This window comes from Wyeomyia smithii, chromosome 3, assembly GCF_029784165.1.
Source record: "Wyeomyia smithii strain HCP4-BCI-WySm-NY-G18 chromosome 3, ASM2978416v1, whole genome shotgun sequence".
Taxonomy (NCBI): domain Eukaryota; kingdom Metazoa; phylum Arthropoda; class Insecta; order Diptera; family Culicidae; genus Wyeomyia; species Wyeomyia smithii.
This window is the reverse complement of record NC_073696.1, coordinates 265,062,265-265,075,061: the sequence shown is the minus strand read 5'-3', so window position 1 is coordinate 265,075,061 and position 12,797 is coordinate 265,062,265. Positions and strand designations below refer to the sequence as shown.

The following is a 12,797-nucleotide window of genomic DNA, read 5'->3' as shown; positions in this document are numbered from 1 at the left end:
AAACACAGTTTTTCTTCCTTCTCAGGTTGATAATCGATTTATTAAATCGATAACAACCAAGAACAAAGAAACAAATGAAGTAGAGTTCTGGAGATTAGTGAAGTAAAGACCAAAATCCAAAACCAAAATAAGACATTCATCAAAAACCCAAAATGCTCCCAAATGGTTAAGGAAATCCGAAGGAAAATAATTTCAAATTAGTTTTTAGATTAAAAAAAAAAACGCTTCAAAAAGCAACGAATAATTGAATGGGGTTTCAAAGTTAACTTAAATTGACTGAAAATTACTTCCAAGAACATAGCTGGCGAATGAAAATTTAGTCTGAATGCAAGTAAAAAATAGTAATGCTTTTAGACAGAAGACATAAAAATTAGAACAGGTATATGACTAAGTGCACAGATGTAGGCTCCAAGAAGGACTATCGTGATTTTGCCATACCCACACCACATACACTATACACACACGTTATCCCCCCCCCCCCACACACACACAAAGATACACACACACCCATGCACACACACATGCGCACAGACACACATGCACCCACACACACTGAGACACACACACACGGACACACAAGCACACACACACGCACACACACGCACACATACACTCACACACACGCACACACACGCACACGCACACACACATTACACACACACACACATCACACACACATCACGCACACACACACATCACACACACACACATCACACACCACATCGCGCGCACACATCACACACACACATCACACACACACATCACACACACACACATCACACACACACACATCACACACACACATCACATACACACATCACACACACTTACACATCACACACACACCCATCACACACACTTCACACACACACACACATCACACACACACATCACACACACACATCACACACACATCACACACACATCACACACACATCATACACACACATCACACACACACATCACACACACTTACACATACATCACACACACACATCACACACACTTACACATACATCACACACACCACATACACACACACACATCACACACACACATCACACACACTTACACATCACACACACTTACACATCACACACACACACACATCACACACCACATCGCGCGCACACATCACACACACACACTCACATCACACACACACACATCACACACACATCACACACACATCACACACGCACATCACACACACACATCACACACACACATCACACACACATCACATACACACATCACACACACACATCACATACACACATCACACACACTTACACATCACACACACTCACACATCAAACACACTTACACATCACACACACACCCATCACACACACACCCATCACACACACATCACACACACACACATCACACACACACATCACACACACATCACACACACACTTACACATACATCACACACACACACATCACACACTTACACATACATCACACACACCACATACACACACACATCACACACACACATCACACACACACATCACACACACACTTACACATCACACACACTTACACATCACACACACTTACACATCACACACACACACCCATCACACACACACTCACATCACACACACACACACACACATCACACACACATCACACACACACATCACACACGCACATCACACACACACATCACACACACACATCACACACACAAGTTATCCCCACACACGAGTTATCCCCACACACCCACATTTGGCTGGCATTGCTAGACTGAACACGAGAAATCATTTCGCCTATCTTTTTGATGTCTGTGTTAGGGGAATAAGTCTATCGTATTTGTACATATATGGGTCATTCCATACAAAGTGACCACGAAACAGCAAAAACTTGGACACGACCATCACAGCTTAAAGTTGAAAAAATTATTCATCTTCTGTCAGTTGGGAAAAAATCCTGATTTTGGTGTCGATTGGAATACCCTCCACTCTGGGGGGGGGGGGTCCCTCTTTATTGCAAAGTCACTCATTTTTTGCTGAATTTTTTTTTCTTTTTCTTACAATTCATAGACGTAAGATGTCCGAAAATAAATGATAATCTGATAAAAGATTTTTGAAGAAAATAAACCATGAATCCAAAAATATATAACTTTTTACCGGAAGTGTTGCCAAATACAGTCATCCCAGTATTATGGGCCAATGGACTTTGTATTGGTTTCTAACGTATGTCAATAACATGTAATAGTCAAATTTAAGTTTGGTGAACGTTGTTCACGATCACTCAACTTAAATTTGACAACGAACAAATTAAATTTGACTGTTAAAAGTTATTGAAATATGTTAGAAACCAATACAAAGTGTAGACTGGCCCATATAACTGGTTGGCCCATAATACTGGGATGACTGTAAATTATTTTTGTATTTGAGAACTAAATTTAAATTTTTCGGCAAAATGTTATATCTCGATATTGGCTCATATCACCTCGGGATGATAGTTGTTTCTTATGTGAAATTTTCCCAGGAACACGATGAAATTATCGAATTTAAAATAGAAATGGCTGCATTTGCCGAAAAAGGTAAATTTACTTTTCAAATACAAAAATAATTTATCTGGCAACACTTGTGGTCAAACTGGATTTTTTGGTTGATTTTCTTCAAAAATTGTCTAGCAGTATTTTTCCGACATCTTACGTATATGAATTGTGAGAAAAAGAATAAAGAGATTTTGAACAAAAATTCCGTGACTTTGCAATAAAAAGGGGGGTCCTACAGAATGGCGGGTATTCCAATTGACACCAAAATTGGGATTTTTCCAAAGAGACAGTAGATGAATAATTCCCCCAGCTTTGAGCAAAATCTGTGATGGTCGTGTCCAAGTGGCATGTACACTTCGTATGGAATGACCCATATACATACGATATACATATATATATATATATATATATATATATATATATATATATATATATATATATATATATATATATATATATATGTATATATATATATATATATATATATATATATATATATATATATATATATATATATATATATATATATATGATTATATATATATATATATATATATATAATCATATATATATATATATATATATATATATATATATATATATATATATATATATATGTATGGATTTTTGACATTGAAACTTTTCCTTAACTTCCATTCCGCCAACCAGAAAAATTACATGTATATTTCAATATTCACACAATGCACCCTAGTGTAGCGAAGAAAGACGTTGTTCTACGTCAAAAACTAATGTAGCTCAAAGCTTCGAGAATATAGAAAAAGTTTGAAGGTTACAAAACACCAAACAATGAAATTTACCTCATATTAATTCGAAATTGCTCTATATGTACCAATTTTAGTTGAAAGAAGGAAGAATGCTGTCAGATGTCAACAAAGAAATTTATTGCAAATGTAGTTGCCCAAAAATTTGAATTATAACAAAAATTAAAAAAAATGGAAAAAAAATTTACATCGCATGTAAAGTGATCGAAATGTTCCAAATTGCTCATAATTTTATCAACTTCAAATAGACACAGGCTTGTTCAATACTTAACTTAAGAAACTAGAACAGTGGTTCTCAACCTTTTTCACTCCGCGGCCCCTTTTGCCAAACACAAAGAGCTCTACGGCCTCCTAAAAGAATTTTAGATACAAGTTTTGCAATATGAGGCTGCGTTTTCATTCTCATATCGTCTTGCAAGTTGAATATTGAAAGAATGAAAAATTTCTATTAAATTCTACTATCACAGTAGAAAGAAAATTTAGTATTTATTATAGGAAATTTTTCATTCTTTCGATATTTGATTTCATTCTACTGAGACAGTCACACGATATTTTCAAAATTTTAGACGTTGGTTTCACGTGTCTCCGCTTCCACAGATATATCTAGAAAGAAATAATTACTGTCAAATTCACCCCGCTTGGGTACCACTGCACTAGAAAAGCAAGTTCACGCTACTTCACAAATCGATCCTATCCGATTTCGCTGAAACTGTGCACAGTTGTTCCGTTTCAGATAAAGAGATCATTCTATAGGATCAGTTCTTCATGTCGACTCTCGACTGCTGTTTCGAAAGGGTATATCTAAAACAGTGACTATTGGATCAAATATTTTATGTCAGAAAAACAGCTTGTTTGATTGAAATTGTATCTTCAGCAAAGTTGTAGATAATAAAATTGTGGCTGTAGAAAAAATATATACTCCGTAGAAATTTTTTTCTCCGCCAAATTTTCCAAATTGTCACAAAATTTTAAATATCTCAAAAAGTGCCTTTTTCACACATTTAAGATAATGTTCGCTACAATTTGTCAAATTTCGGTGATGGTAAAATGAGAAACAAAAAAGGTAAGAATTTAAAAAAAAAATATTTTATTTTATTTGAGGCAATGGATGTTTTCTTCTAAGGCCAGAAAACAGGACATCCAGACATTCAGAATGATGAATGATGAACTGTTAAAATCGTACCGAAAGCCAATAAAGACCAAAAAAGAAAATGTAAACAATAATTCTCAAAAGCTGAAGAGAGAGAAATTTAACTACAAATTCACAAAATACTTGAAACGACAGCAGAAAATTAATTTCAAATTCAGCCAAAAACCACCTAGACCAGAAAAACCATGAATTTTAACTCTAGCAGTGCTGAGACGTCTAAGCCAGCGGAAGCGGATTTTCAACTCTTTTGCGTATTAGAACTAACACGTGGAACCAATTATTCTTTTTGGGGACATGGCAAAAGGGCCGCGGAGCCGAAAAGATTGGACCACTGGTCTTAGCGATATGAACAATGATTTATGCTAAATGAACGGATGAAATCCTCTTATATTAATGCCTCGACTTTATACCAATTCGAATCAGAAAAACTTTTGTTCGTAGCTTTATTGCCAAGACAAACAATTGATTTAGCTAATTTAGCTAACTGATCGAAACTATTTGAAATTGAATACCAGAATGATTCAAGCGAAAATTCTCGCAATGGAAATTATTTGACATGGAATTGAATTACAAATTACAACAATTTTGATAGCATGCGGTGGACAAATAGCTGAAAGTAAAAACGACGCGACCGATCCAGACAATACTGCTAACATGCCCAAACATGTTCAGTAATGCTGTGCAGTTTGCCGGTTGGTCCGTCTGCTATGGAACATTCCGATCGAACAAATCGCCACGCTGCGCTAAAATCAGACTAAAGAGAGAGACTAAATTTCCGCAAGCAAGAGCTTTTTTACGTGACTACTGAGAGGCAAATTCCAGGTGAAATCGTTTACAAAGTCAAATCGGTTGTATAATTCAGTGTCGGTCGTGCTGGGAAAGACAGTTAGCGATTTGCTGTTCGGTATGATTTAGACAATCCATGTTATTTACCATTTTTTCAAAAGTATATCTTAATATGCTGTTTTTGTTACAAAAACTCAACCATAAAAGAATTTCTGATCGCTCAAGCTCTGACCACTTTTTCCATGGTTGAATTATTCGATTTTCGAATTCAGACGCCTAACTGCCTGACAGACGTTGGTCCAACGATAAAAAATCCATCAAAATTCAATTAATGGAAACCTAACATTAAAAAAAGAACTTTTAATCCAAAAAAATACCCGTAGGGGAACAATATTCAACCACCATTTTGTTTCTATATTTTCAATGAATGTGACTGGACGACGAAGTTGAATTATCTTCAATATCATGATAATTCAAAGCAAAACATTACTGCTCAAGAATGTGAGTTGACCACCTCTAAAAATTATTCCGGCAAAAATAGGTTAAATTTATTAAGCCTTTGACCTATCACAATTGCAGCAGCTAGCAGCACAGAGACGATGACTGCCGCCTTCCGATCGGCGACGCCCGCTGCACCCGATTCGCAGTCTATTACTCGCACCGGATCGATCCAACCACTGCAAAATTCCACCCCACGGAAGGTGCATCCTTTCGCATAACCGCTTCTGCTACTGTTCCCCAGCTGTAACCCCACCCGGTAGCATTTGTACTGTACCGTACCGACAGGAACTTGCTGCACTAGGCTGGGATTAAATGGCTGCAGAAAGCTGTGCTCAATCAATACCAACTCGGAGGTGCATTCCGCCGCTTCGGCTCTGCTATCGCAGTCCTGCCAGCTCACTTGGGAGTCACAGAAGTCGCAGCTCAAAGATAAATCTTAAATTTTTAGTGTGAGAAAGTTGACGTAAAAAGTAACAAAACTTACATTGACTAGTTTGTGTAATCAAAAGAATTAATGTAATCGACACTAGTTTCGACTGATGAATCATAGTTTGAATCACTTTTGTTTCGCGTGTCTGCGCTGACGGTCACTGAAATACTATTCTAAGAATGTTTTTCAGCACATCATACCTAATCAGTCGTTGCTCAAATATTAGCAATGAATCACAGCGATAGCTTCTGTATTCAACGATTTTATCATCTTTAAATATCTACTGTACAGAGACCGCATCGATTAGTTTGGTATCTTCTATTTCTAAGCAACAATGGCCTGCCTCTACGGAATAACATTTCTCACAGTAACAGCTGTAATAATTTCAGTGAAAATTGGTTCGCTGGAAGCCTTGCACTGCAGTTTCTGTAGTGATCGCTTAACTTGGGATAACTGTGAAAAAGCAGCAGTTCAGGCCGATTGTTCCGATGCACTTGTGAATGCAACACACAAAGTGCTGACGCAGTACAACCCAAATTTGGCCACCGATCCTGCCCAAAAGGATTTTCAGTGCTTTCGTTTGCAGTTAGAGCTATACGTTGCATTGAATTTCGTCTACATTCAAGGCTGCACCTACAGGCAGTTCAATTTTTGCGAAGGCTGGACACAAAACGGCGCTAAGCCATTGGAGTGTGCGATTTGTTCTACTGGTGATGCGAGCGAGGAGTGTAATGAATGGCAACCGCATGGAAGTTCTACATCACCCAGCAGTACGGTGACTACCCAGTCCATGACGACGGCAGCTTCTTCGCAATCGACAACTGTCACTGAGGATAGTACAACTGGCAGCACGTTTTCCACGGAATTGCCGACAACTATTGAAGGAGAGAATAGTGGATCACTGCCAACTTTTGCAAGAATATTTTTTTGGCTGATATTGTTTAGGCTTATTATTTGTTCAAAACAGTATTCATAGGTCAAAAATGTCAAAGTTAAAATAAATCTGTGGAAAACCCCTGCGACCATTATTTAGTTCCTAACAGCACGTTTAAAACCATTAGGCGGTTCGCAAATTGACGCTCCGAAATTTTATTACATTAAAAAAATGATATAAAATAAATCTTACCGAAAAAAAAGGTTAACGTTCTCCCTCTTCTCTTCTCTTCTCTTCTCCCAGGTGAACGGTTGATCCAGTACGCGAGTGAAAATCTCGTCACGGAGATTCTCATCCATCCGCAGATTAACACCTTCATTCAGTGCATACGGAATCTGCTGAGCAGCTTCACCCGGCATCGGCACATCATTCACACCGGGTACACCTTTGCCGCCAACGGTTCCTGGGTACTGCAGGTAAGCATGCGGGCAACCAAGCAAAGCCACGTACGACCACATATTGCGGAGGGTGGAACCGATAAGTAATTGCCCTCGTTGAACGACGGAAGTCGCTTCCGTTTAGCTGCATGTAGGGAGGAAGAAGAAAAAAGATATGATGTGATTATTGACAGGAAATTAAACTTGATGTAGAAAGGTGGAAAATTGAAACTAACAACGTGACCCCTTTTAATGTCGCTATCGATCGCAAGATATTCGCACGTGACTGACTCATCTCAAACGGTCACGTTACCGTTTCTTAAACAGTACAGTTCTATTTCCATTATGTCAGAGCAAAATGAATGGAACTACACTGAAAGGCTGTTGTGTCAAGCGAAACATCGTAAATCACTGCCAGGAAGGTGAGAAGAGCTCACTCCAGCTGGCACCCTGAAACGCTGGTACAAGATCACTGCCAGCTTCTGGGCATTACGCCACTTAGACGGTGACATTCAAAAGGACCACGTTGGGGACGACAATGATGAGAGGGCGAACACGATTGCACCCATCACAAAGTGTTCTCTAATCCTTTTTTCGATGTGCTTTCCCGTGCTAAGGTTCCCCTATACGAACAGGTTGATTGGGCACGACTTGGAACTTTCCTGCTGCTATCTATGACCCACAGCAATACAATAGACCGTTTCGCTGCGAATGAAGAAACATGACTTTCTCTAATATTCAGTTGAGAACATGGGCGACAGCTGATAGCTCTACCGGGGAAAATCGACACCGGTATGGAGGACTCCTTCTTTCTCTCTAGACAGCAGGAGGGAACAATGGGGTTTTGAATTAGCAAAGAGAGGACAAACACTAGAGTAGTTTCTTTCCACGTTCCACGTCCGTTGAAAAGGAAATGCTTTCCAAATATCAACAGCCGAGCGAGGAGCAGTGCAATGAGTTGAAACTGACCACTTGATTTTTTTCTTTGTTGTTGTAGAAAATGGTACTCATGGGATTTTGATGGTGTTGTGTTAACAATTTAACACTTGCTGTCGAGAATTTCAATGCCACTTATTCTAACACCAAGGCTGTTTTGGTGGAGGGATAAAAAAAATGTGCATTGACTTGTAATTATTCTTAAGTGAAAAGATTCTCGAAGACTCACTTCCCAAGTAACAATTCTATAGCTACTTGGTTTTCTAAAGGTTTTATCACAGCAATGAATATTACCAACGGTTTTATGGCAGTTTAACCCGTTGCCAAAAATAGCAAGTCGTAATGAACACTGATAGCTGTCAATAAAACTCTAATAAAACTTACAATAAAACCGGCAAGAGTCAATGCGATTTCGCTTTAGTATCGGTTTTATTATTACTATCTATTACCCCATAAAACCACTCCAGCTTACTGTCATATAACATAGAAACCAGTTTTATTGCGGTCATGCAAAATCTAAAAAACTACTAGTTGGTTATGAAAAATATCTCATAAAATTGTAATAAGTGCCCAGTTTTAACCTGTCAAACTTGTAAACAAATATATGCAGGCAATGATATACATACAGGTGAGACAAAAGCGGCTTAGTTGGTTTAGTGTGATGCAGAATTCTGTCGCAGTCTCCGTAAGATGTGTGTAAAATGCTTTAGAGCATCTTGCAGCGCATTTGTGAACATTGATGACGTAGAACTCCAAAAATTTAATAAAGTAACACGGCAAACTTAGTACTGTTCGGTAGTTTTTTCATTAAATATTATCGCCAGTTGGTCTTGTTTTGGTTGAAAATAATTTCCTATGTCGTTAAATTATGCGTCCTTAAAAATAAGGTGGGGGCAAGACACTATTGATATATTTCGAAATATATTCAATATTCAATTAAACTAAGTATGTATCGTTGCATTTTTCGTGCACCTCTCTATTTATATCAAAGCTCGTTGATTCCTCATTATTGTCGGTGTGATGTCAGATTTTTCATAAAAATAAAGTGGTCTAGGCCCCAGGGATTTACCATATTTTTCTCTAATAATAAAGGCATCCAACCTTTGCCGCACCTTACAACATATTTATCAATGAACTAGGCTTATTGCGGCTACGATTGATACCAACTAATTACCAACCGCGCCATATTGATATTTTTGAAACTTTTTATGATCTTGAAACGAAAATCGAATCGTTATCTAACTAACAAATAAATTGAACATCCAAAGTTGATTTTGATCCATCTCTGTAAAAAAGAACACGGCTAGATTTTTTTTTCTGAAAAACTGAGCTAAAACAATCCAATTCATTTTTGCTAACAATGAAATCATTTTTGTAAGCCCGTACTATTTTGATGGCGCATAAATTAAGCGCCTATGTTCTCAAAATGCACGACAAAAATTCATGCGCATATGCTTGAGAGCTACAAAACCTACCAAAAACCCCTCTTTATTCCTTATCTTTCTACAATATCACCATCAAATAAAATCGATTGCACGATGATAACCAACACAGGTAAACACCAAGCACAGGTAATTTCCTTATTAAAAAAAGTGGCGTGATGTTCTGGTGTGTGTGCAGGAACAGCACAACAAATCAACTTAACACGGTTGCTGTCAAGCAATGAAAAGTTGATTTGGACTTGTTGTGAACTTATTGCGCTCTTAAAGAGGTAATGCCAGCTGCTTATAGTATGCGGTACTCTTTCCATGTGGTTTTAAAGCAGTATTATTGCCATTCTTATAATTGCTTCAATAAGCTTGGCAAGGGTGACCACCTGGCTGTAAAGCAAACTTATAACGGTTATCAGAAGGTTCTGATAGTATTTCTAGTTTTAACAGCAGTCTTGCGAAATTGGTCATGAAAACCGCTAAAAGAATGCAATACGACTTAAATTGTTACTTGGGTTGTCTGTAGCGTTCAGCTGTAAGAACTATTTTAATTATAATTTATTATTGATTTCTGTATTCGAATGTTCACTGAATTACTGGTTATGTTTTGTTTTTTCCTTATTTGCTTACTAACTTTTCAATGCTGTCCTTTACATCCTACTGTTCCCCACTTCTTCCGTTCACTCTTTTTCTCGCTGTCCCTGCTTTTAGCCGTTTTATTATCGTTTATTTCTGTTTCGAAGCATTTTTTCATGTCGTATATCGAATTGGATAGCATTTGTCGAATTTCAAAGTTGTCAATTCACTTTCACCCAATATTCTTTCAGCTTGTTTGCTGCTTAAGTTTGTTTTTTTTTATTCTTATTCTACTTATACTCGCTCTCCCAGATGGTCTCGAGGTACGATGCTGGCCTAACCAGCCAGTTGTCGTAGGTTCGAGTCTCGACTCGGGAGAGACTGTTAGTGTCAGAAGGATCGTAGCGCTAGCCCCGAAATTGTCCTGTACACTAAACAGTTGGCTGTGAAGTCTGTTATTAAATAGACAAAAGGTCGAGTTCCGAATCCGAATGCACCAAGGCTTTGCTTCACTTACACTCGCTATCTGGTCAAGTTTTTCAAATTCTTTTTACTAACTCTAGATTTTAATTTTTTTTATCAATGAAACTAGTAGTCCCAGCAAACTTCGTTTCGCCCATTTTTTTTTCTTTAGCTAAATGATTCCAAACGCTATAAATTAAATTTACCTACATCCAAAAATTTACCTTCCGATTCGTTTATAGTCTGCAAATGCATAACGAACCGGACATTTGACCATCAAACTCAAAAGAAAAATGGTTTGAAATGATTGGTTTTATCGAAATGAAAGTATTCTTTCCTATCAGCTTTTGTACATCACCAATTCTAAAATACCCATATTAGATGACATTCGGACATTCTCAGCTGATTTCCAGAAAAGGAAGTCGTCAACTTGAGTTTCAAAATGGCGCCTGATACCAGAAATACCCATATGGGTGGTATACACTCATTTTTGGCTGTTTTCCAGAAACCAGAATTCCCATTCTAGAATTCAAAATAGTTACTTTCGGCTGTTTTCCAGACACCGAAAGTCGCCTTGTTGAATTTGAGAATGACATGTAAAGTTGATTTCTGGTTTTTTAGTGTCATTCTGGTTCCAGATATACCCATATTGGGTGATATTCGGCCATTTTTGGCTGTTTTTTGGAAATCAGAAGTAGCCATCTTAAGATTCAAAATATTATTTGAGGTTGATTTTTGGCTTCTGTGCATCATCACTTTCGGCTGTTTCCAGCCTCCCCTCCAACCAAAATAGAGAGCGGTGTAAAACCATCGTAGAAATATTTTTCTCCCCCAAAAACTTTCACATGCCAAATTTTGTTACATTTGCTCGATTAGTTATTCAGTTGTGCAGAGATTTTTGTATTATTTGTATTGGACCCCTCACTCCCAGATGAAAGAGGAGTGTCGAACTACCCTGAAAATATTTTTTGCCACCAAAAATTTCTACATGCCAAACTTGGTTCCATCGGTATATAAGCCCTCCTAGAGGGAGGGGTGTCAAACCACACTTCTTCTCAAAAATCTTAACATGCCAAATTTGGTTCCATTTACTCGATTAGTGTATGAGTTACGCAGAAATTTGTGTTTCATTTGTATGGGAGGCCACCACTTTCAGAATAGAGACGAGTGTTAATCTACCACAAAAATATTTCTTGCTCTCGTGAACGACACGTCAAATTTGGTTCCATTTGCCTCATTAAATTTCAAGTTACACAGATATTTGTGTTATGTTTATATAAGAGCCTTCCCTTCCAGAGTAGGGAGAGTAGTCAAACTACCATAGAAATATTGTTGCTTCTTAATACATTAACGTGCCAAGTTTGGTTTCATTTGCTTGATTACTTCTCGAGGAATGCAAATACTACAAGGTATACAGCCCTAGGGGTTGTATGAAATGGTGACGTAGGACTAAATATATAATATATGCTAAACTAAATATTATTATATGCTGCGCTAAACTGTTCATAGGTAACACTACCGTTTATTTTTGATAGAGTTAGAAATTCGTGCTACAGAACGCTGATAAACACACCATGAATATTTTGTTGGCCGCGCATAAAATTTGCTCTCCGCTGTAGGGATGGGCGAACGGCTCACGAGCCGTTCATATGAACCGGTTCTTAAAAAAGAGCTAAAGAACGAACGGCTCACGAAAAAGAACCACGGTTCTTTGAACGCACCAAAACTGTTAGGTTCACGCGAACCCGAAGTTTACCGAGACAACACGAACTGCTAACGCTCGTGAATCATTGTGAACCATGAGCCGTTCATATGAGTCGGTTCAGAACCGTGAGTGAGCGGTTCAGAGCCGCTCTTGCAAAAGAGCCGTTTCGCCCACCCCTACTCCGCTGTGCCCTCCAGTAGCTGTGCCAGC

The 12,797-nt window shown here is 38.0% G+C and overlaps 3 protein-coding genes across 3 annotated transcripts in view; 2 read left to right on the top strand and 1 right to left on the bottom strand.

Moving 5' to 3' along the window:
* The window catches only part of LOC129726512 (microtubule-associated protein futsch), a 208,848-nt gene that overhangs the window by 160,760 nt on the left and 35,291 nt on the right, over positions 1-12,797 (top strand). The window contains exon 3 of the mRNA XM_055683324.1: positions 7,345-7,517. Coding sequence (XP_055539299.1) covers positions 7,345-7,517 — 173 coding nt within the window. The remainder of the gene's footprint in view (positions 1-7,344; positions 7,518-12,797) is intronic.
* LOC129726519 (uncharacterized) lies at positions 5,417-6,365 on the bottom strand. The gene is made up of 2 exons (XM_055683332.1): positions 6,222-6,365; positions 5,417-6,172 (listed from the first exon to the last, which is right to left on the bottom strand). The coding sequence occupies exons 1-2, from the start codon at positions 6,283-6,285 to the stop codon at positions 5,760-5,762; spliced, it is 477 nt and encodes a 158-aa protein (XP_055539307.1). The 5' UTR covers positions 6,286-6,365; the 3' UTR covers positions 5,417-5,759.
* Positions 6,447-7,182, top strand: LOC129726516 (uncharacterized). The gene has a single exon (XM_055683328.1). It carries the CDS (start codon positions 6,502-6,504, stop codon positions 7,141-7,143), a length of 642 nt encoding a protein of 213 aa, XP_055539303.1. The 5' UTR covers positions 6,447-6,501; the 3' UTR covers positions 7,144-7,182.

Bases quoted from the DNA above. Each gene is read 5' to 3' on its own strand.
- LOC129726519 (XM_055683332.1), bottom strand. From the start codon at position 6,285: ATGATTCATCAGTCGAAACTAGTGTCGATTACATTAATTCTTTTGATT. The intron at 6,173-6,221 runs GTAAGTTTTGTT...TAAAAATTTAAG, and splicing joins GATTACACAAACTAGTCAAT to ATTTATCTTTGAGCTGCGAC.
- LOC129726516 (XM_055683328.1), top strand. From the start codon at position 6,502: ATGGCCTGCCTCTACGGAATAACATTTCTCACAGTAACAGCTGTAATA.